At 45.6% G+C, this 25,710-nt stretch overlaps 1 protein-coding gene across 7 annotated transcripts in view; it reads right to left on the bottom strand.

Annotated features, from left to right (window-relative positions):
• robo2 (roundabout, axon guidance receptor, homolog 2 (Drosophila)) overlaps positions 1-25,710 on the bottom strand; it is a 644,486-nt gene that overhangs the window by 151,704 nt on the left and 467,072 nt on the right. For all 7 annotated transcript variants that reach the window (XM_068041290.1, XM_068041296.1, XM_068041294.1 and 4 more), the window contains exons 8-10: positions 18,228-18,352; positions 13,138-13,309; positions 952-1,157 (exon numbers count right to left, since the gene is read on the bottom strand). In XM_068041290.1, the coding sequence (XP_067897391.1) occupies positions 952-1,157; positions 13,138-13,309; positions 18,228-18,352 (503 nt within the window). The remainder of the gene's footprint in view (positions 1-951; positions 1,158-13,137; positions 13,310-18,227; positions 18,353-25,710) is intronic.

Genomic DNA, 25,710 nt, shown 5'->3' with positions numbered 1-25,710 from the left:
TATGCAGCAAGACCTGGACAATGTCTAAGTTTGGGCTGATAAGCGGTAAGTAACATTTGTGCCAGACAATGACTATCTCAAACTAGAGAGAATCTAACCATCTCCCCCTAACGTTCAATGGCATTACGATCACTGAATCCCCCTCTATCAACATCCCAGGGGTCACCATTGACCAGAAACTGAACTGAACCAGCCACATAAATGCTGTGGCTACAAGAGCAGGTCAAAGGCTAGGAATTCTGTGGCAAGTAACTCACCTCCTGACTCCCCAGTGACTGTCCACCATCAACAAGGCACAAGTCAAGAGTGTGATGGAATGCTCTCCACTTGCCTGGATGGGTGCAGCTCCAACTACACTCAGGTAGCTCGACACCATCCAGGACAAAAAAGCCCGCTTGATTGGCACCCCATTCACCACCTTCAACATTCACTCCCTCCACCACCGACACACAGTTGCAGCGGTGTGTTCCAAGATGCACTGCAGCCACTCACTAAGTCTCCTTTGGCAGTGCCTTCCAAACCCGTGACCTCTACCACCTTGAAGAACAAGGGCAGCAGGTGCAATGGAACACAACCACCTGCAAGTTACCCTCCAAGTCACACACCATCCTGACATGGAACTATATCGCCATTCCTTCACTGTCGCTGGGGCAAAATCCTGAACCCCCTTTCTAACAGCACTGTGGGTGTACCTCCACCCCATGGACTGCAGCAGTTCAAGAAGGCAGCTCACCACCATCTTCTTAAGGGCAATTAGGAATGGGCAAAAAATGTTGGCCTAGCCAGCGACGCCCACATCCCCTGAACGAATTTTTAAAAAGCTGATCTAACCAATGCTGTACCTGCCCTGCGAGTGTTTGATGGGACAATATAGCAGGAGCTTTCGTTTGTATCTAACCCTGTACTGTGCCTGTCCTGGGAGTGTTTGATGAGTGTTAAGGGAGCACCTACCCGTAAGTTTTTAATTTGCAGACTTCCCAGTTCCTGGAGTGACATTCGAGTGTCCTTTCCAAGGAGACTGACCCCATCCTTCAGCCAGCTGATAGTGGGGATGGGGTCTCCGGTGGCCTGGCATTTCAGCAAAGTGGTCCTGTCCACACCCAGGGTCTGATTGGCTGGTCCCTGGCGGATGATGGGAGGCGGCCTGTCTGTCAGAACTGTTGAGAAACAGAGTAAAAAAGGATAGGGAACGTCAAGAAGTTTCTTCATGCAACGCCAAGCCAAGAAGCAGAAATTTCAACATTCATTAAAATTCAAGAATCATACAGGATCTACAGAGCAGAAGATGCCCCATTCAGCACTTCTCTATTCTGGTGTTTGTGTGTTACACGAGCCTCCTCCCACCTCTCTTCATCTCACCCTATCAACATATTCTTCTATTCCTTTCTCCTCATGTGTTCCCTTAAATACATCTATACTATTCACCGCAACAACTCCCTTGGGTAGCGAGTTCCACATTCTCACCACTCTCTGGGGAAAGAAGTTTCTCCAGAATTTCTGATTGGATTTATTAGCGACAATCTTATATTGATGACCTCCTCGACAAGTGAAAACAATTTCTCTACATCTGTTGAAACCTTCAGTCTTCTCTTTGCCAGAGAACAGGGCCCCAGCCAGTTCAGTCTTTCCTGATAGTTATAACCTCACCGCTCCGGCATCATCCATTTAAATCTATTTCCAGGGCCACAATATGTTTTTTACAATATGGAGTTTACAGTACTCCAAGTGTGGATTCGATACAGGTTTAACCTGTTTTTTTTCTATGATATAGAAATACATGGAAGCTACCCATCTGGCTAAACCAGTCCCTGTCATTCACCCTCCGAATGAACAATTGGTTCTACTGATATTTACCCACCTTACTCGATAATCTCTTCAACCCCATTCCTTCATCCACCGATCCAATCTAATTTTCAAGCTTGACACAGTTTCTGTCTCGGCCACAAACCCAGGATGTAAATCCCACAACCTCACAACTCAGTGTGGAGGATTCCCCTGCTCCCTGCATCTATCATTCTCTCTACAACTTAATTCTCTCCTCCCCCTCATTCTCTGTTCTCCCTCCCATTTTCTCTCTCCCCCTCTCATTCTCCCTCTCCCCCTCTCATTCTCTGTCTCCCCCTCTCATTCTCCCTCTCCCCCTCTCATTCTCCCTCTCCCCCTCTCATTCTCCCCCTCCCCCTCCCATTCTCCCCGTCCCCCTTTCATTTTCCCTCTCATTCTCCCCCTCCCCCTCTCATTCTCCCTCTCCCCCTCTCATTCTCCCTCTCCCCCTCTCACTCTGTCTCTCTCTCATTCTCCCTCTCTCCCTCTCATTCTCTGTCTCCCCCTCTCATTCTCTCTCTCCCCCTCTCATTCTCTGTCTCTCCTCTCATTCTCCCTCTCTCCCTCTCATTCTCTGTCTCCCCCTCTCATTATCTCTCTCCCCCTCTCATTCTCTGTCTCCCCTCTCATTCTCCGCCTCCCCCTCTCATTCTCCCTCTCCCCCTCTCATTCTCCCCCTCCCCCTCCCATTCTCCCCGTCCCCCTTTCATTCTCCCTCATTCTCCCCCTCCCCCTCTCATTCTCCCTGTCCCCCTCTCATTCTCCCTCTCCCCTTCTCACTCTGTCTCTCTCTCATTCTCCCTCTCTCCCTCTCATTCTCTCTCTCCCCTTCTCATTCTCTCTCTCCCCCTCTCATTCTCTGTCTCTCCTCTCATTCTCCTTCTCTCCCTCTCATTCTCTGTCTCCCCCTCTCATTATCTCTCTCCCCCTCTCATTCTCTGTCTCCCCTCTCATTCTCCCTCTCTCCCTCGCATTCTCCCCCTCCCCCTCCCATTCTCCCTGTCCCCCTTTCATTCTCCCTCATTCTCCCCCTCCCCCTCTCATTCTCCCTGTCCCCCTCTCATTCTCCCTGTCCCCCTCTCATTCTCCCTCTCTCCCCCTCTCATTCCTCTCTCCCTCTCCCATTCTCCCTCTCCCTCTCCCATTCTCCCTCTCCCCCTTTCATTCTCTGTCTCCCCCTCTCATTCTCTGTCTCCCCCTCTCATTCTCCGTCTCCCCCTCTCATTCTCCCTCTCCCCCTCTCATTCTCCCTCTCCCCCTCTCATTCTCCCTCTCCCCCTCTCACTCTCCCTCTCCCCCTCATTCTCTCAACCCCCTCTCATTCTCCCCCTCCCCCTCTCATTCTCCCCCTCCCCCTCTCATTCTCCCTGTCCCCCTCTCACTCTGTCTCCCTCTCATTCTCCCTCTCTCCCTCTCATTCTCTGTCTCCCCCTCTCATTGTCTCCCCCTCTCATTCTCTGTCTCCCCTCATTCTCCCTCTCCCCCTCTGATTCTCTGGCTCCCCCTCTCATTCTCCCTCTCTCCCTTTCATTCTCTGTCTCCCTCTCATTCTCCCTCTCCCCTCCCAGTCTCTGTCTCCACTCTCATTCTCCCTCTCCCCCTCTGATTCTCTGGCTCCCCCTCTCATTCTCCATCTCCCCCTCTCATTCTCCCTCTTCCCCTCTCATTCTCTGTCTCCCCCTCTCATTCTCCCTCTCCCCCTCTCATTCTCTGTCTCCCCCTCTCATGCTCCACCTCTCATTCTCTGTCTCCCCCTCTCATTCTCTCTCTCCCCCTCTCATGCTCCCTCTCTCCTTCTCCCTCTCCCCTCTCATTCTCCCTGTTCCCCTCGCATTCCATCTCCCCCCTTCATTCTCTCCTCACTTCAGATTCTCTTTCCCTCCCTCATTCTCTGTCTCCCCCTCTCATTCTCTCTCTCCCCTACTGTATTTCTGACTATTCTGGTTGTTTTTCTGTTACTGATTGATTCACTGACCAGTAGAAACATCCTTTCAGTATTCACCTTCTCATAATTCTGAACTGATCGATTAGATTCCTATTTAATTGTCTCAGTTGCAGTGTAAGGAGTTCTGCTTATTAAATAGTCATGGTCAGGAACACAGTGCCTGAAAGGGCAGTGGAAGCAGATTTAATTTTGAAAAGGGAATTGGGATAAAAACTTGAAAAGGAATTTTAAAAATCAGTGCTATGGGGAGAGGGTGGGGAGTTGGATTAATTGGAGAGCTCTTTCAAAGAGCCAGCACGAGCATGATGGGCCGAATGGCCTCCTTCTGTGCTGTAAGATTCTGTGATCTAGTGAAACATGATGCTATTCATCCATTTCCCAGGAATGGCCATCATTTACCTCAGTGTTATTATTAATGGAAGTCTGGTAGAAAGTATATAATCTAAATAAATACACCGACAGGTCTGTTGAATGAAGTGGGATAATGGAATGTTCCAGAATCTACGGCAGTGCTGATGACAGAAAAATACAGCTTGCTTTTGGACATTGGGGTCGAAGGTTAAAAGAACACTTAAAGTTCCCAGTGATCTGTGAAATCCTCTCAGACCGAGTCACATAAATCTTTATGAAATGCTTCTCTCATCTGCCATCCAACTCAATATATTAAAATAGATTATAAACCAAAATCCCTGCTGATCATTTTAGCGCCCAGACACTTAACACATTTATGGGACAGTTGTCTGTCCCTCTATTAACCATAGCTAGGTGACAGCCGTGGCTCAGGGGGGAGCACTCTCTCTGAGTCACATGGTTGTAGCTTCAATCTCCACGAAAGAGGCTTGAGCATATTAGCCAGGCTGACACTCCTCGTGCAGTACTGAGGGAGTGCTGTACTGTCAGAGATGATGTCTTTCGGATTTGATGTTAAACCGAGGGCCCTGTCTGCCTGCTCAGGTGGATGAGAAAGATCCCACGACCACGATTGGAAGAGGAGCAGGGCATTGCTCCCCGGTATCTTGGCCAATATTTACCTTTCTGTCAACATCACTGAAAACAGATGATCTGGTCATTTATCAGAGTTGCTATTTGAGGGAGCTTGCTGTGTGCAAATTGGCTGCTGCGTTTCCTACATTATAACAGTGACTACTCTTCAAAAGTATCCCATTGGCAGTAAAGGGCTTTGAGATGTTCAAAAGTCATGAAAGATGCCGTCGAGATGCGAGCCTTTCTTTCTAATGGGTTAACACGTCTGTTAAATATTGGCAACAGGAATTTTACAGATTTACTTCTTTTGAAGTGATTGAATATTCCGGAGTCTTAATTGTGGTACGTGCAGTGTGTAACTGGGTACAAGGCCCAGTCTTGACAGCCCAGTCCCTTCTGAGCATCCATGATTCTTTCATGGCCTCCTTCTGTGCTGTACTGACTCTATGACTTTACCTTCTCTGCTCTAAGGTGAACAATTGAGCTTCTCCAGTCTCTCCACATAATTGAATTCCCTCATCCCTGGTGCCATTCTGGTAACTCTGCACTCCACCCTCTCCAACGCCTTGACATCTTTCCTAAAGTGTGGTGCCCAGAACTGGACACAATATTCCAACTGGGACCTAAGCAGTGGTTTATAATCAAAGGTTTTATCTAAACTATGTTATTGTGTCATTTAAAAATTCTTCACACGCTGGAAGAGACTGGACAACAATTGTACTTGTCAAGAATTTGAGGTGAAGGCCCAAGGCTTTGTAGTGCAGGATATTGCCATGGTTGACAAGAGAAATTGAGGTAAATATGATCTCTCATTGCCAGTTTGAAGGCCGTTATCAATGCAGACACAGAGGTAAATGGGATAATTGAAGCGAGTCTTGCAACAACGGAACAGACAGAGGCCAAGAACGAGTCCTTGAACATAAGAGACAGGAATTTTCTCATTACCAATCCTCTTTGAACATGAGGCCTTTACAGGGCCCCTCAGTCCATCACTAAACTGTCAGCAGGTGTGACTATTAAGAGTGCCCTGTCCTCTCCGCCAATATTTGTCTCTCTCTCTCTCTCCTATTTATTCCATTCACGGTCGGTGCAGTGAATCACACAGCCTTGTGGACAGATATTAAAAAATACTGCCTCGCCGTTCATTCTAAATGACCTTTTAATCTACATGTAAATTCGAATCGGATGAAAATGCATCACTTTGTCAACTCGTAGAGGTCACAGCCTGGAGGTTAGTTTACAAATCCTTCCTGAGAAGCTATTTCTATTGCCTTCAAAAAAAACAACTATAGGGTAAAATTGGGTGAAGAAAACAATTCTTATTCCTGTCATAGAACTTGAGGGAGGCCTTTTTTAAAAAGACAAATTTGGTGGGGTCTGGGGGTAGCTCATTGAATTCACCTCACACACAAAAAAGGTAGAGTCTGTGTTCGAGCAATTTCCGCCTGCCATTTTTTGACGGATTTCTTTCCTCGTAAACCCTGATTGCTTATCATCTGACACATTGTGTAAACTTTTAGTTGTCAAGCCAAGGGGTCCTCTGAGGCCTACAGAGCAGGCTTTCAGCATCGACCTCTCCTCCCCCACCTCCAACACACACACACACGCACATATATATAAAATATATATATATATATGACAGAAGAGACACTGCATTATCCCACTGATTAAACCTACAGTCGGGTACAGCTAGACTGGCATCAGTGCCCTTGGGCATCTCATTCAACTGAAACCTAAATAGTGAGGGTCAGAAATATATTCAACTGTGTGGGTATGGAGGAGAGGAGGCAGCATACACACACACACACACAACACAATCATGCACACACATTGGCGCACACACACACACTCACACACAGGCCCACACACACAATGCACATACAAAGGCCCATACTCATACACTCCCACTCACAGACATACTCTTACACACTCACACAGACAGAGGCGCACACACACATAGACACACACACACACTTGCATGCATGCAAACACAAATACGCACACAAACACACACACATGTTCATGCGCACACACATGCCTTGAGTGCATACAGAAACATACAAACAAGCATTCATGCTCGACTACATTTTGTGTGGGACAGGCTGGATGGTTCAGAGGGCTTTTTCCATCTGTCATTGTTTACATGTTCATAACTTGCAGTAAGAATTGGGGACCAACAAAGGGTGTGGATTTCACTTGATTCACTCCCTCTGAGACCCAGAGAGAGCAGCAGCAATTTGTGGCCCCTCTGCAATTGCCCCAGCCTAGGTAAGCTAACCTGGGAGCTTCCTGGTCTACGTGATTCAGCAACTCATCTCCTCAGCAGCTCAGCCTCTCAGGATGCGGGGAGAGAGCAGTGAGACACCCATCATACACATTCCACGAGCCCCACCCCCACATTCACTGCAATCCAAAAACAAAATTGAAGTTTAGATGCCTCTGTGTGCAGAAGAGATAAAAAGCAGCATTATGTATAAAGGCTTCTGCACTGGCTCAAACCAGTCTGATCGTCAGGTAATCCCGTTGTATATGATTTCCAAGTACTGGAAGCCCTTCTAATCAAGTAGCACTTGTAACAGCTTAGATTAAAAAGCAAGGAGACAGCGCTCCAAACAAATCCTCAGCTAAGAATGTCTTAATGACTGGGTTTAGGCTGCACTTACTGCCTCCTCTGAAGCAATCTATTAGCTGCAGCTAATAGGATAAAAAGGGCATTGAGAACCAAGATTGTAAACTGTGAGGGAGGAGATTAACATTTATCTGAATCTGTCAATCTCCCACAGCCCCACCCCACTCTTACTTAGAAAGATGAGAAAAAGAACTTGCATTCTATAGGAATGCAAAAAGGAAGGGATTAGTGAAAGTAAACATTGGTCTCTTACAGGCAGCGACAAGTGAAATTATAATGGGGAATAAGGAAATGGCAGACACATTAAACAAGTATTTTGCATCTGTCTTCCCAGTGAAGGCACTAAAAGATATCAGAATTAGTGGGGAACCAAGGATCTAATGAGAGTGAGGAAGGTACAGATATTATCATTAGTAAAGAACTAGTACTGCAGAAATTAATGAGACTAAAAACCAACAAATCCCTTGGACCTGATGGCCTACATCCTAGGATTTTAAAAGAGGTGACTGCAGCGATAGTGGATGTATTGGTTTTGATCTTCCAGAGTTCCCTAGATTCTGTAACGGAAGGAAGCAAAGTTAACCCCGTTATTCAAGAAAGGAGGAAGAGAGAAAACAAGGAACTATAGGCCAGTAAGCACGACACCAGCAGTAGGGAAAATCTTAGAATCTTATGGACATGGGTTGCAGGGCACTTAGGAAATCATTATATGATTAGGCAGAGTCAACACGGATTTATAAAAGGGAAATTGTTTTTGACAAATTATTCGGATTTTTTTGAGGATTTAACTAGTATGATAGATATGGGGTACCAGTGGATGGATTTTCAAAAAGTATTCGATACTGTGGGCGGCACAGTGGCGCAGTGGTTAGCACCGCAGCCTCACAGCTCCAGCGACCCAGGTTCAATTCTGGGTACTGCCTGTGTGGAGTTTGCAAGTTCTCCCTGTGTCTGCGTGGGTTTCCGCCGGGTGCTCCGGTTTCCTCCCACAGCCAAAAGACTTGCAGGTTGATAGGTAAATTGGCCATTATAAGTTGCCCCTAGTATAGGTAGGTGGTAGGGGAATATAGGGACAGGTGAGGAATATGGGATTAGTGTAGGAATAGTATAAATGGGTGGTTAATGGTCGGCACAGACTCGGTGGGCCGAAGGGCCTATTTCAGTGCTGTATCTCTAAATCTAAATCTAAGGTGCCACACAAGTCAATTATTACACAAAATTAGGGATCATTGGACTGAGGGTAATATATTAGCATGGATCAATGATTGAATAATGGATGGAAAACAGGGTGTTGGAATAAACAGGACATTTTTGGGTTGGCAGGCTGAAACTAGTGGGGTACCACAAGGATCAGTACTTGGGCCTCAGCTGTTTACAATCTATATTAATGACTTAGATGAGGGGAGTGAGAGAAACGTATCTGAGTTTGCTGATGATTGATAGTGAGATGGGAAAGTAAGCAGTGAGGAGGACACAAAGAGGTTGAAAAGGGATATAGGCAGGTGAAATGAGTGGGTAAGAGCAAGATAGAAGGAATATAATGTGGAGAAATGTGAAGTTTTCCACTTTTGTAGGAAAAAATAAAAAAGTACAATATTTTTTAAATGCTGTGAGTGGAAAATGTTGGTGTTCAGAGGGAGCTGGGTGTCCTTGTACATGAATCACAGAAAGTTAACAGCAAACAATTAGGTATGTTAGGTTTTATTACAAAATGAAGTCTCACTGCAATTACCTAGGGCCTTGTGAGACCACACCTGAAGTACTGAATACAGTTTTGGTCTCCTTACCTAAGAAAGGCATACTTGCCTTAAAGGAGGTGCAATGAGGGTACACTAGAATGACTCCTGGGATAAGGGGATTGTCCTACAAGGAGAGATTCAGTAGACTAGACCTAAATTCCCTGGAGTTTATAAGAATGAGAGATGATCTCATTGAAACGTATAAAATTCTTAAGGGGCTTGACAGGGTAGATGCTGAGAAAATGTTTCCACTGGCTGGGGACTCTAGAACATGGTGTCACAGCCTTTATAATAAGGGATTGGCCATTTAGGACTGAGCTGAGGAGAAATGATATCATTCAAAGGGTTGTGAACCTTTGGAATTCTCTTTCCCAGGGTGCAGTGGATGCTCAGTTTTTGAGTATATTCAAGGCAGAGGTGGATAGATTTTTGGATACCAAGGGATGTAAGGGATATGGGGATAGTGGAAAATGGAGTTGAGGTAGGAGATCAGCCGCAATCTTATTGAATGGCAGAGCAGGCTCGAAGGGGCTGAACGGCCTCCCGCTGCTCTCATTTCATTTGTTCCTATGTTCTTATTTATATGCCTTTCACAAGTTGTTCCAAAGCGCTTTACAGCCAATGAAGTACTTTTTGAAGTGTAGTCACCGTTGTAATGTAGGAAATGTGACAGCCAATCTGTGCACAGCAAGATCCCACAAACAGCAATGTGATAAATGACTGAATAATCTGTTTTATTAGGTAGAGAGATAAATATTAGCCAGAAACAACTCTTCCTCTCCACCAATCTCTCCTCCTTTCAGGTGTTCCTTAAAACCTACCAATGTGACCAAGCTTCTGGTCACCTGTCCTAATAGGTAGCCAGGTATCAATTGTTGATCGATAATCATTCCTGTGAAAAGCTTTGGGATATTTTACTATGTTAAAGGCGCTATATAAATTCAAGTTGCTGTTTTGTAGATTATGGCTGATCTGTATCTTAACTCCATCTAGCCACCTTGGTTCCGAAACCCTTAATACACTTTGCCTAACAAAAATCTATCATCTCAGTTTCGAAATTTTGATGCTCTCTCAACAGTTTTTTTTTAAGAGAGAAAGTTCCAGATTTCCGCTACCCTTTGTGTGAAGAAGTGCTTCCCGACATCATCCCTGAATGGTCTAGCTTTGATTTTAGATTAATGTGCAGGAGACATTGTTTGTCCAGCACTTTGGGTAGTACGGAACCCATCTCCCCTCGCCAATGTAAACAGCTTCATTTAGGTCTACAGTCACAAATCCCTCATATATTCCAGCGTACTCATGCTTGCACATTTAAACAACAGTTTGTTTGTCTAGGACTCTCCCATATCCTTTCAATCTCTCAGCTTGCACATTCTTCTGTCCTTTTAATATGCTGCCATTTGTCTTGTCGAGGTGATCATCTCACAATCTTCTATTAAGCAAAACTAATTTAGTGTTGCCAACCCTCCAGGATTGCCCCGAAGTCTCCAGGAATGAAAGATTAATCTCCAGGACAACTACAACCAATGGGAGATAGATTGCAGGGGCAATAAAAACTGTTCTTTTTTCCATCTTGTTTAGATGCGCCTGCTTATTAATTATAAAAATATTGGAGATGGGAAAAATAGGGCTTAGGGCATTTCTTGTTATCAGTCCCAATCATTCTTCTCGACTGACCCAATGCCGCATTATCCTTTGTGACCTGGCTTACCTTTAAATTATGGCACTTGCTTTACCTTTTCTGTGCTGTTTACCATCTCTATAAAATGCTGTCCCAGATTCTCTGGTTAGACCACATAACTCAGTCTTCTGGAGTTGGATTTCCTCCCAATTTCTTTACAATTTGTTTAAGATCTTGCCAGAAACAGCGAGTGTTTACAATATCGCAGAGATCAGGGAAAAAAACCTTCTCCCTCTCAGTCCTGTAACCATTTTTTGTCAGATCACAAGATATGGAAGGCCGATTGGCCACTCATGACTCATCCTCCAAAATGAACCTACAGATCCCTCATCACAGACTGCATCTCTTTCTTAAATGACCCCAGGGTTGCCTCGGCTACCCTAACAAATCCCGTTCCCCATCACTCCTATGCTTGATGACCTACATTGGCTCCTGGTCTACCAACATCTTGATTTTAAAATTCTCATCCGTATTTTCAATTCCCTCCATGACCTCAGCCTTCCCGATCTCTGTAATCTCCTCCAGCCCCATTACCCTCCGAGATATCTGTGCTCCTTTAATTCTGGCTTCTTGTAAATCCACTACTTCTTTCATTCCACATACATACTTAACTGCTCATGCAGACACACACTCACACATACAGATACATACAGATACTCACATACAAATACACAGATATACACACTCACACAGCTATACACACATACATACGAATACACACACATACATATATACACACACACAGAGATGCACACACATACTCACATACAAATACACACATATACAAGCACACACTCACACATGTTCATGTACGCAAACACATTCTGCTAAGGCCCTAAGCCTGGAATTCCCTCCCTGAACCTCTCTGCCTCTCTAACTCTCTCTCTCTTCCTTTCTGGCACCCGTTTAAACCTACCTCTTTGACCAAACTTATTGTCACCTGTCACAGTATCGCCTTATGCAGTTCAGTGTCAAATTTAGTTTGATAATCACTCCTATGAAATGCCTCGGGATGTTTTTACTACATTAAAGATGCTAAATAGAAGCATTGACAGTTACAGCACAGAAGGAGGCCATTCAGTCTGTCAGGCCAGTGTTTGCCCTTTGAAGAAGCAGTCATGCATTGTCCATAACTCTGTAAGTGCCTCATCCTCAAGTTCCTTTTAAAATTATTTATGGAATCAGCTTCAACCACTTTTTCAGTAGAGCATTCCAGGGTGCATGATCTTTGAAGGTGGCAGGACGTATTGAGAGAGTAGATAGCAAAACATATGGGATCTTAGGCTTCATAAATAGAGGTATAGAGTACAAAAGCAGGGAAGTTATGCTAAACCTTCATAAAGCTCTGGTTTTGCCTCAATGAGAGTATTGCGTCCAGTTCTGGTCACCATACTTTAGGAAGGATGTGAGGGTCCTTGAGAGGGTGCAGAGGAGATTTACCAGAATGGTTCCAGGGATGAGGGATTTTAGTTACAAGGTTAGGCTGGAAAAGCTGAGGTTGTTCTCAGTGAAGCAAATGAGATTGAGGGGAGATTTGATGTAGGTGTACAAAATTATGACAGGCTTAGCTAAGTTAGACAAGGAAAAACTGATCGCATTAACTGATGGCACAAGAACTAGGGGACACAGATTGAAGGTTTTGGGCAAGAAATGCAGGGGGAATGTGAAGAAGAACTTTTTATGCAGCGAGTGGTAATGACCTGGAACTCACTGCTCAGGGATAGTGGAAGTGGAGACAATCAATGACGTTAAATGAAAACGGGATGGGCACTTGCAGGAAATAAACTCACAGGGTGACAGGGATGGAGTGGGGGAGTGGGACTGATTGGATTGCTCCATGGAGAGCCAGAAGGGGCTCGATGGGCCAAATAGCCTCCTTCTGTACTGTAAATGACTCTTATGATCCCCGAAACAATTTTGAAAACAATTTTTCTTCATTTCCGTTCTTGGTTTTTTATCAATGATTATAAATCCATGACCTCTGGATATTGACCCTCTCACTAGAGGGAATATTTTGTCTCTGTCTGCTCTATAAAAATCTCTCATATTCTCAAAAAACTCAATTAGGTCACCTCTTAACCTTCTCTGTTCCAAGGAGAACAGTCCCTAACTTTTCCAAACTTTCCTCATAACTGAAGTTCTGCTTCTCTGATAACCTTCTTTCTAAGTGCAAGTTGTTGTCCACTCTGTCTGCTGACTGCTCTTTATGTGAAGAGGAGCTGATTGATAATCAGTTCCACAATTTGTGGCCCCTATCCCCCACCCTCGGTTTGAACCTGTGACCCTTTGCCTAATTTTTATGGTTGAGTTTGGTTTTGGAAACCTCCTTCCTTACCGTCCGTGACCTCCAGTTGAGCCTTGGCGAGGATACTTCCCGCCACGGTCAAGGCTTGACAGATGTAGTAGCCAGCGTCAGACCTCTGGATGTTGGTGATGGTGAGGTCCCCAGTGGGGGAGACAGCAAATCTACTGGATGGCTGTGGAGGCTGATTGGGAAACAGTAGGTTCTGGAAGTGAAACACAGCAGAAAATCCAATGAAATTAACTTGTAACTAACACCACTCACACACTCAATGAGGGAGCTCTGCCTTTAAGATCATAAAAACATAATAGAAGCTGGAGTAGGCCATTTGGCCCATTGAGTCTGCTCCGCCATTCAATACAATCATGGCTGACCTACTGCAACTTCACCTTCCCGCATTATCCCCATATCCCATAATTCCCTTAGTACCCAAAAATCTATCGACCTCTGTCTTGAATATACTCAACAACTGAGCATCCACAGCAATCTGGGGTAGAGAATTCCAAAGATTCACAACCTTTTCAGTGAAGAAATGTCTCCTGATCTCAGTCCTGAATTGCCGATCCCTTATTCTGAGGCTGTGACCCCTAGCTCAAGATTCCCCAGGCAGGGGAAACATTTTCTCAGCAGCTACCCCGTTAAGCCCCTTAAGAATTTTTTTTGTTTCAATTAGTTTGCTTCTCATTATTCTAAACTCCATTAACATTAAAGTCAAGTATTAAAATGGGATTGAGACAGTGTCTCTGTGAGCTATTTCACAGTTCAGGAATTACTGAGCAGGAAAGAAAAATGCTTGTATTTCTACAGTGCTTATCATGACCACAGGATGTCCCAAAGTGCTTAACATCCAATGACATCCCATGTATTTTCAAAGGGTAGCATCCGATCAGGCAACTCTGGTTTCAATGGGCAGCACTATCACCTCTACGTTAGAAGGCTGTTATCTCAACTCTCACTCTAGAGACTTGAGCGCATATTAGAGGCTGAAATGCCAAGTGCACTTCGAGGGAGGTGCCATCTTTTGGATGAGACATTAAACTGAGACCCTGAATGCTCTCTCTGGTGGATGTAAATGATTCCCTGACACGATTATAAGAAGAGCAGGTGTCCTGGCTAATATTTATCACTCAGCCAACATCACTGAAATATGTGTTCCGATTATCATTGCTGCTTGTGGGATCTTGCTGTGCGCAAATGGGCTGCTGCATCTCCTTACACCGGTGACTGCACTGCTAAAAGTGCTTGCTTGGCTATAAGGCACTTTGGGATGTCCTGAGGTTGCGAAAGGTGCTATAGAAATGCAAGTTCTTTCTTTCAATGTAAAGTTTGAATCCCATTGATTCGCAGGTTTCCCAAGTTCGAACAGACCTCAGTGACTCTGGGTTAGTCCACCGATGAGGCAATGGCGCTAAGAGTAGTCATTGCAAATGCTCATGCTACACAAACTTCAACAACAAGTATTTATATAGCACCTTTAATGCTGTAATATATCTCAACGTACTTCACAGGACCGTTATCAAACAAATTTTGACGCCGAGCTACATAAGGACATATTCGGGCAAATGCTCAAAAGCTTAGTCAAAGAGGTTGATTTTAAAGAGCCTCTTACAGGAGGAGAGAGAGTTGGAGAGGTTTAGGGAGTGAATTCCAGAGCTTAGGGCCCAGGCAGCTGAAAGAACGGCCGCCAGTGGTGGAGCGATGAAAATCGGGGATGCACAAGCAGTCAGAATCGGAACGCTAAGATTGTAGGGATGGAGGGGATTACAGAGATGGAGGGGGGGGGGAACACCATGGAGGAATTTGAAAGCAAAGATGAGAATTTTAAAACTGATGCAATCTGAATTGCCTGGGATTTGAGGGCCAGAATAGACAAGGCCGCAGTGGGGGCTGAATATAACGCTGGTCCCAAGACAAATGATGTTCAATGGCCCAGGGTGTCTATCCGCGTTCCTGTTATGTCCTAAGACTTTCATCCACTTTCACAGGAGGGCATGGTGGAAAATTAACACTTTTCAATTAGACAGTCTGCAATTTTTTCACTCCCCTAAATTATGTCACCGCTTAATTAAGAGGTGTATACTTTTATTAGCCAATGATGAATTGTCCACTCTCATAGATTCAAGGATAATGCCATTAGCCCTTTTGCAGCTAACAAATGATGCCTCTTATGGGTTCTACAAATTATGCTTAACCTTGCATTATTTGATGGTATAGTTATCAGCTCACCCTCCATTAACTGGTTGCAAACTACTCTCAGCACACAGTGTCCACACTCCATCTATTATGATTACATCCTCGCAATTAAAGCTGCCTGGCTGCATGAATAATGCTTGATGTTCTTAAAAGGGCAATGGCGGGGCTTGAGGGATAACATCTGTCGGAACTAGACAGCTTGTTAAGGTGTGTGCAGGCAACCGCTTTGACCAAGCTTTTGGTCATCTGGCCTCACGTCTCCTAATGTGGCTCAGTGTCAAATTTAGTTTGATAATCGTTCCTGTGAAACATTCCTTGAAATGTTTTATGATGTGAAAGGTGCTATATAAATGCAAGGTGCTGCTGTTGCTGTTGTTGAGGGAAGGAGGGAAAGATTCATGCCAGTTGACTTTATTCCCCATTCATAAACTACTCTATCATAAGAACCAGTGCTGCTGCTACCAGAATGGTGTCAGCTGTGTCTCAGTGGGTAGCACTCTTGCCTCTGACATTAGTAGGTTGTGGGGTTCAATTCCCACTACAGAGACTAAATGCAAAATCCAGGCTGATGCTCCTAGTACAGGACAGCAGTCTTTTAGATGAGACGTTAACCTGAGGCCCACTCAGGTGGATGTAAAAGATCCCACAGTGCTATTTTAGAAGAATGGGGCAGTTCACTCTAGCGTCTTTGGCAATATTTATCCCACAGCCAGCATTATTAAGAGGCAGATTATCTGGTCAATATCGCACTGCTGCTTTTGGAATCTTGCTGTGTGCAAATTGCCTGCCACTTTTCCCAGTGACTACACTTCAAAAGTCCTTGACTGGCTGTAAAGCGCTTTGAGGTGCCCTGATGTTATGAAAGGCGCTATAGAAATGCAAGTTCTCGCCTTCTTCCATTGATCATTCTACTTCCCTGTTCCGTGCGTGATGGACAGAATGGTGGATAAGATTAAACCAATTTGGTGAAACTTTCCCCAGAGGATGTATGCACAGCCAGCATGGAGCACTGAAGTTACATGGCCAGGGGCCAAGTTTCCCAATCTCAGGGGTGGCGAGCCATGCGGAGGACTACAATGGGCTTTGGCGTCACTGGACTAGAAAGGGTGAAAGATCAGCCAGGGCTCCCCTCCGCTTGGCCCACTTTTCAATACAAGGGTGCAGAGGTTAAATAAGGGCAGGATTGCGCATAGCTGTGGTGCCGCTTCCATGGTGGAATAGCCTGCTCACAGTATACACTCCAGCATGTCATGTGACTTCTTGGGTGTGGTATCGGAAGGCAGTCAGTATCCAAGCAATAAACACCACTCTCAGCACAGGAATAAAAGATTGTGTTCAATCAAAATGGACCCTTTCTCCCACCATAAGCAATAATCTCATAGCTTCTCACAGCACAGGAGGAGGCCATTCAGCCCATTGTGCCTGTACTGGCTCTTTTGTAGAGCTACCCAATTAGTCCCACTCCCCTGTTCTTTCCCCATAGCCCTGCATTTTTTTCCTTTTCAAGTATTTATCCAACTCCCTTTTGAAAGTTACTATTGAATCTGCTTCCACTGCCCTTTCAGGCAGCACATTCCAGATCGCAACAACTCGCTGCGTAATAAATATTCTCCTCATCTCCCCCTTTGGCTCTTTTATCTTAAACCTGTGTCCTCTAGTTACTGATCCTCCTGCTAATGGAAACAGTTTCTCCTTATTTATCCGATCAAAACTCTTCAAGATTTATCTTTTTCAAAGGAACAAACAAAAAGGCTCTTCACATTTCTGCTGTAGAAAAATAATCTTTGGGCATCTTACCTCTTGTGTCCAGATCTTACAGGATGATTAAAATATGTACAAACATAAGATTTATAGAGCACTGGATCCTGCCAGAGACACAACAGGGGCAGATGCAACTGTATTGATGAACTTCACTTAGGATAGCCTGGTACACTGGGAATGACAAGGGTCTCTAGTACTTTAACCCTGATGATTTGGCCTGTATTTTCTCTTCTTAGAGTGACCCAAAGTGTTTCACAGCCAATGAAGCACTATTCAAATTCAGCCACTGTCGCAATGTAGGAAAAGATGCAACCAACTTGGGCACAGCAAGCCCCCACAAACAGCAGCGTGATATAAGACTAGATAATCTGTTTTTAGTGACTTCAGTTGAGGGACAAATATTGGTCCAGGACATCGGGGAGAACTCACCTACACTTCCTTGAAATAATGGCTGTGGGATCTTTTACATCCACCCGAAAGGCTAGATGAAGCCTCGGTTTAAGGCCTCATTCGAAAGACAGCACCTCCAACTGTACAGCACTCCCTCAGTATTGCCACCAGTCTAATATCCCCTATGTGCTTGGTGTCACATTCTGTCTGATAACACTCCTGTAAAGTGCCTTAGGTCATTTTACTTAAGAACATAAAAAATAGGAGCAGGAGTAGGCCGTACAGCCCATCGAGCATTCTCCACCATTCGATAAGATCATGATTGATTTTCTGTATCAATTCCACCTTCCCGTTCTATTCTCATATCCCTTGATTCCCTGAGTGACCAAAAATCTTGAATATACTCGATGACAGAGCATCCATACATAGTCCTCTGCAGTAGAGAATTCCAAAGATTCACAACCCTCTGAGTGAAAAAATTTATCTCAGTCCTACATGGCCAATCCCTAATCCTGAGACCTTTCCCCGTTTAGTTCTAGACTCTCCAGTCAGAGGAAACAGACTCTCAGCATCTACCCTGACAAGCCCTCTAAGAATTTTATATGCTTCAATGAGGTCACCTCTCATTCTTCTAAACTCCAAAGAATATCGTCCCAATCTACTCAATCTCTCCTCACAGGTAAATCACCTGATTCCAGGAATCAATCTGACTATGTTAAAGGTCGTATATAAATGCAAGTTATTGTTGTTAATGGGTCAGACAGTTGGAAGGCTCTTACCTGGCTGCCCTCTTTCTGCCAGAAGACCGCTGGCTGAGGATTTCCTTTCGTTTCACAGGGGAAGGTGGCTGTACGTCCCTGAGCCACAATCTGATCTCTCGGCCTCACGACGAACTGAGGGGCAGCTGGTGGGGTGCCAACCAGATGACATGTCAGAGAGCAGAGAAGAGGGTGAATGTGTTTGGTGAAAGCTTTCCGCAATGGACACGCAGAAAGAAGAACCAAAGCAGGAGGAGTCACCTCCCCTTTAACACACGGTGGTTTATACTCACGCACTCCGCTTTCTCTCCTTTCTGTACAGCGAATTATTAACGTGTGATTTTATGCGCAGTTGTCCCATTTTCCAATTCTTTATCCACCCCACATCCCCGCCCTACAGCCCCACCCCCGCCTCCTAGTATTGACAAATCCTCTTTACCCCCCCCTTCCCCACACCCCCAACCCCACATTCCTTGCGCATGTGGCTGTTCCCTACATTGAGCAGAGATCCCATGGTGAGATCAGACACCTGTCTTCATACAGCACCAAACTCGTTCTGACATCGAATACTGATCAGGAGCAGGAACCCTGACTAACTTCCCCTTTCTCTATCTCAGCAGCCACAGGGCATCAGCAGCAGGAACCCTGGCTGATTACCTTCTCTTGCTAATCCAGCCGCCACAGGACAGTGATCAGGAGCAGGAACCCTGGCTGATTTCCCCTCTCTCTAACCCAGGGGTCACCGGACAGTGATCAGGAGCAGGAACCCTGGCTGATTTCCCCTCTCTCTAACCCAGGGGTCACCGGACAGTGATCAGGAGCAGGAACCCTGGCTGATTTCCCCTCTCTCTAACCCAGGGGTCATTGGACAGTGATCAGAAGCAGGAGCCCTGGCTGATTTCCCTTCTCTCTAACCCAGGGGTCACCGGACAGTGATCAGGAGCAGGAACCCTGGCTGATTTCCCTTCTCTCTAACCCAGGGGTCACCGGACAGTGATCAGGAGCAGGAACCCTGGCTGATTTCCCTTCTCTCTAACCCAGGGGTCACTGGACAGTGATCAGGAGGAGGAACCCTGGCTGATTTCCCTTCTCTCTAACCCAGGGGTCACCGGACAGTGGTCAGGAGCAGGAACCCTGGCTGATTTCCCTTCTCTCTAACCCAGGGGTCACTGGACAGTGATCAGGAGGAGGAACCCTGGCTGATTTCCCTTCTCTCTAACCCAGGGGTCACCGGACAGTGGTCAGGAGCAGGAACCCTGGCTGATTTCCCTTCTCTCTAACCCAGGGGTCACCGGACAGTAATCAGGAGCAGGAACCCTGGCTGATTTCCCTTCTCTCTAACCCAGGGGTCACCGGACAGTGATCAGGAGCAGGAACCCTGGCTGATTTCCCTTCTCTCTAACCCAGGGGTCACCGGACAGTGATCAGGAGCAGGAACCCTGGCTGATTTCCCTTCTCTCTAACCCAGGGGTCACCGGACAGTAATCAGGAGCAGGAACCCTGGCTGATTTCCCTTCTCTCCAACCCAGGGGTCACCGGACAGGGATCAGGAGCAGGAACCCTGGCTGATTTCCTTCTTTAATCTCAGAGTTTGCTACAGTCAGTTACAGATAATGCTCCTTTAACATCCTTTGTTTATCTTTCAGTTTGTTCAGTCAATGTCGGTGATAATATCGGGCTGATGTGGCTGAAAGCATCTCCTCAAACTAACACAACATGAGGGCTGGATTACCATCAGCAGAAACATATGAACTCAGGGCACCTCTGTCACTGCTCTTACATCTGTGTGAGACTGTTAACCCATCATGCTCAGATCCTCAGTGTCTACCAGTGAACACCATTTAACATACAGTATATCTCATGAAAATAACTATAGACTTATCTAAAATTCATCATGTTTATCAGAACTATAGGAATTGCATTTGTGGCAAAACTCCCTCTATAAAAGGGGTCTCTGATGGTGAGACTCTCTCTACAAAAGGGGTCCCTGATGGTGAGACTCTCTCTATAAAAGGGGTCTCTGATGGTGAGACTCTCTCTGTAAAAGGGGTCTCTGATGGTGAGACTCTCTATAAAAGGGGTCCCTGATGGTGAGACTCTCTCTATAAAAGGGGTCCCTGATGGTGAGACTCTCTATAAAAGGGGTCTCTGATGGTGAGACTTTCTATAAAAGGGGTCCCTGATGGTGAGACTCTCTCTATAAAAGGGGTCCCTGATGGTGAGACTCTCTCTATAAAAGGGGTCTCTGATGGTGACACTCTCTCTATAAAAGGGGTCCCTGATGGTGAGACTCTCTCTGTAAAAGGGGTCCCTGATGGTGAGACTCTCAATAAAAGGGGTCCCTGATGGTGAGACTCTCTCTGTAAAAGGGGTCCTGATGGTGAGACTCTCTCTATAAAAGGGGTCTCTGATGGTGAGACTCTCTGTAAAAGGGGTCCCCTGATGGTGACTCTCTGTAAAAGGGGTCCCTGATGGTGACACTCTCTATAAAAGGGGTCTCTGATGGTGAGACTCTCTCTATAAAAGGGTCCCTGATGGTGAGACTCTCTCTATAAAAGGGGTCTCTGATGGTGAGACTCTCTCTATAAAAGGGGTCTCTGATGGTGAGACTCTCTCTATAAAAGGGTCCCTGATGGTGAGACTCTCTCTGTAAAAGGGTCCCTGATGGTGAGAGTCTCTCTCTAAAAGGGTCCCTGATGGTGAGACTCTCTCTATAAAAGGGTCCCTGATGGTGAGAGTCTCTCTCTAAAAGGGTCCCTGATGGTGAGACTCTCTCTATAAAAGGGGTCCCTGATGGTGAGACTCTCTCTATAAAAGGGGTTACTGATGGTGAGACTCTCTCTATAAAAGGGGTCTCTGATGGTGAGACTCTCTCTATAAAAGGGGTCCCTGATGGTGAGACTCTCTCTATAAAAGGGGTCCCTGATGGTGAGACTCTCTCTATAAAAGGGGTCTCTGATGGTGAGACTCTCTGTAAAAGGGGTCCCTGATGGTGACACTCTCTATAAAAGGGGTCTCTGATGGTGAGACTCTCTCTATAAAAGGGTCCCTGATGGTGAGACTCTCTCTATAAAAGGGGTCTCTGATGGTGAGACTCTCTCTATAAAAGGGTCCCTGATGGTGAGACTCTCTCTATAAAAGGGTCCCTGATGGTGAGTCTCTCTCTAAAAGGGTCCCTGATGGTGAGACTCTCTCTATAAAAGGGGTCCCTGATGGTGACACTCTCTCTATAAAAGGGGTCCCTGATGGTGAGACTCTCTCTATAAAAGGGTCCCTGATGGTGAGACTCTCTCTATAAAAGGGGTTACTGATGGTGAGACTCTCTCTGTAAAAGGGGTTACTGATGGTGAGACTCTCTCTCCGATCTATCAATGATCAATAAATGGACCATTAGATGTAGGTCCTTTGATTTATGTGTACAGAATAATGACAATAAAAGAGCAGAAATCTCGCCAAGACCTGGAAAAAAGATTGGATTACAACATCGAAAAATTCAAAGCACAAATTGGTCCCAGTCCACATCCCCAACATTCATGCCAAGTCACCCACTGATTCTGTTAATGTTATCAAAACAAGATAGTTAAACACAATCTAAAATAATCTGCAGGGCGCAGCATGCATGGGCAAGGCTGATAAAACACACACACAGAGCCACGCAGAAGCATCTGAATTAAGCTCAGTGATAGCTGAAGCCAAGCAAGCAGAGGGGGAGAGAGGAAGAGGGAGGAATTAAAGGTGGGGTGGCCTGGGACATTTTAGCAGATCAGCAGATAAAGGGGTCTGTTAGATTCTTACCACGAATTGCTAAATTAGCTTGAATTTCTGGCAAATGATGCCACATTCAGCGAGAGTGAAGTTTACGTTATGCTAAAATAGAACAAGGTGCTGTGAGTAACAGCAGGGTTGGGAGTGACTGGAAATACATGAAGTGAGCTTTGAGGAGAGGGACTTTGGGGCACACAAGATGTTAACACATTCCATGTTCACCTTTATTTCCAGAGCAGCGAAAGCAGAGCAACAAATAGCCATGAGGCACCAAATACCAAAGAGCCCGCATTTTATTTCTCACTTGTACTTTCACCTGTTTTTTCTCACCCTTACCCTCCTTAGCTCTTCCTCATCCTGCCCCTCACTGTGTGCTAAATCTCACTGTGGGGCAGTTGCATCAACACTTCACTCGAATTGCAACTTAGATGGTTCATGTTGGCACAATATTGTTCCATTGGAGACATGGCATGCACGGATGCACACGCACACGTGTGCACACACACAGATATACATACATAATCCCAATAGCCTTCACTCCACCACAAGTGCCTTCAGCTGCCTGGGTCCTAAGCTCCGGAATTCCCTCTCTAAGCTTCTTTACCTCTCTATCTCTCTCTCCTCCTTTAAGATGCGCATTAAAACCAACCTCTTTGGCCAGCTTTTTGCTCATCTATCCCCTTTGATTCAGTGTCACTTTTATATCTGATAATGCTCCTGTGAAGCCTCTTGGGACATTTTACTACAATAAGCCTCGCCCCTTCCTATCTGTAATCTCCTCCAACCCCACAACTCTCCGAGATCTTTGCACTCCTCAAATTCTGGCCTCTTGAGAATTCTCGATTTTAATCGCTCCACTATTGGTGGCCATACCTTCAGCTGCCTGGGTCCTCAGCTCTGGAATACCCTCCCTAAATCTTTCTGCCTCCCCACCTCACTTTCCTCCTTTACCACGCTCCTTAAGGTTTTGGTCACCGATCTAATATCTCCTTATGTGGCTTCATATTTTGCTTTATAATGCTCCTGTGAAGTGCATTGGGACATTTTATGACGTCAGAGGCACTATATAAATATAAGTTATTGTTGTTAAAAGCACTATATAAATGCAAGTTGTTGTTGCATACACACTTGCTCTCCAGCAAGAGTGACTGGACTGAGCCGGGGAGTAGAAATCCTTATCCCGGACTGAGATCAACATAGAAAAGCTCAAATAAATAAAGTAAGTAGAAGGTTTTGCCTCCAATGCCATCCTGTCCTCACTGCTGTACAGTTCCTCAGCTTGCCCTCTGTGTAATCGTTCTTTAAATAGGGAGGTGTTGCAGGGTGGCACGTGGTTTTGTTTTTTCGGGGAGGAGGCGAACAAACAGTCCCGTTGTTAGAAGACCACCCCATGACCTTTGCTTGACCTCCGCAGCAGGAAACCTGCACAGTTTTGGTCACTAGGAATGCATGTGAGCCACGTGCTAGGTCTCACTGGCCGTTCTCGTCCTGCGAAATAGTCATCCTGGCACCGTGATACCAAGCTCCTCTGTCCATGGTGGCCTCAACACCAAGATGCTAACTTCTTTCACAAGGCTGCATAGTAATTAGGAATGAGAGAGGCCATTTGGCCCATTCTCTTTACCCACCCAGAAAGACCTTAAAGCTCCTCCATTGAAATGTCTGGTTGTTACTTAAATGATACCAAAGGTTTTGCCTCCATCACGCTATCCAAAGTCTAGCCAAAGTGTTGATCACTGTGTGAATAAGAATTTCCTGATAACCGTCCCATATTTGCATTTTACCAGTTTGAGAGTGTCCTACTCTCACAGTCTCATTTAAAGTAATATTCCGGGTTTATCCTTTTCTTTTCCTTAACACCTCTATAAAATCAGCTCCAAGACTCCTCTTTCCCTGCTGACAGACCAAAATCTCTGCACTCCCTCCTGACAACAACTTGCATTTATATAGCGCCTTTAATGTAGCGAAATGTTCCAAGGCACGTCACAGGAGCGCTATCAAACAAAACTTGACACCGAGCCACATAGGGAGATATTTGGACAGGTGACCACAAGCTTGGTCAAAATGGTAGGTTTTAAGAAGCAGCTTAAAGCAGAAGAGGTGGCGAGGGGGAGAGGGTTAGGGAGGGAATTCCAGAGCTTAGGACCCAGGCAGCTGAAGGCATGGCTGCCAATGGCGGAGCAATTAAAATCGGGGATGCTCAAGAGGGAAGAATTGCAGGAGTGCAGAGATCTCGGAGGGTTGTAGAGATGGAGGCTGTCTTCATGTTCCAGATCCAAGTGGCCATCCTTCGTGAATGTAGTTGGTAGGATATTCAACTGCAGTGGACTTCACAGATCCTGGCTTCAGCCAATATCCAGAGGCTTGCAAACTCTCCCGCATGAATCAGAAGCGGGAAAACCCTGGCCAATATATTCCCCTCCGCTTCACCCCACATCTCCACATCCCCAAACCCCCCACTCCACCACCTTAATCAGGAAGCTTAGGCCAAGAGAAGTGGGCCTTCCAGCAATTTCCCCGCTGGGATCGAATGACTGAGTTTAGAAGGGAGACGGAATGTGGGACTCTCCAGGTCTGTATGACAACAAGGAGAGTTTGATCTGTGACCTGGCTTAGAGATTGATGTATATTTATACAACAACACAAGAGATATTGGATGGGATAGAGGGGAACAATTGTCTCTTTGAACCTCCAATGTGTTTTTTTTTTAAATAGCCGCGTGGCTTTTTATGATTTGAGACTTTAATGATTTATTGAAGTCGTTTTCACTTCAGTGGAAATGGATTATCAAGAGTGATATTTAATTCATGATGGAATGCATATGCCTGAGGCAGAAGCATGTTTTTTTAAGAAATAATTTCTTGAAGCCTTTCCCTATCATGTTTTATTCAGTGAGTTAAAGCAATTATAGTGAGGAGGCAATCCGTTTGAATCCTCAAAATCCTCAAGAGCACTGTGACTCCACCTGTGTCTGACTGGAATCAGGTAGTGCAAAAGTGCCGAAGCAACTGCAGAAATTACAGAGCTGTACCAACTTAGTCTTTAAATATAGCACACCGTCCCCAGCCTCAGGATTATAAATTGCTCCCCATCATTGCCAGCCATGGCTGAGTGGGTCACACTCTTGTCGCTGTGCCGCAAAGCTGTGGATTTGAATCCCAGTCCTGAGACATCAGCAAAAAAAAAAACTAGGCTGACATTCCCGATGCAGTACTGGGGGAGTGCTGCACTGTGCAAGGTGCCAACTTTCAGATGGGATATTAAAACCAAGGCCCCGTCTGGTCTCTTGGGTGGATGTCAAAGGCTTCATGACACTATTTCAAAGAATTATGGAATAGTTCTTCCCGGTGTCCTGGTCAATATGTATTGCTCAACCAACATCATTAATGACCAGATAATCTGTTTTTAATCGCATTGCTGTTTGTGGGATCTTGCTGTGCACAGGCTGGCTGTTATGCTTTCTACATTACAACAGTGACTACACTTCAAAAAGTACCTCATTGTCTGTAAAGCGCTTTGGGACATCCTAGGGTTGTGCAAGGCACTATATAAAACGTGTAAGTTTCTTTGGGGAAGCCGGGGCCAGACAGGCAGGCCGCGGTGAGTGAGGGTGGGGGGGGGGGGGGGGGGGAGGGGTTTGTTAAGGCAGGGCTGCCACCTTGGGCGTGGAGGTGGCCATTTCTGTCGGGGGGTGGGGGGAGGGGGGTGGTGGAAGTGGGGGGCAGCTCCTCTGTGAGCC

The sequence above is a fragment of the Heterodontus francisci genome, chromosome 10 (genome assembly GCF_036365525.1).
Source record: "Heterodontus francisci isolate sHetFra1 chromosome 10, sHetFra1.hap1, whole genome shotgun sequence".
In the NCBI taxonomy this organism is placed as follows: Eukaryota; Metazoa; Chordata; class Chondrichthyes; order Heterodontiformes; family Heterodontidae; genus Heterodontus; species Heterodontus francisci.
The sequence above is the reverse complement of the archived record's forward strand: the minus strand, read 5'-3'. Positions and strand labels throughout refer to the sequence as shown.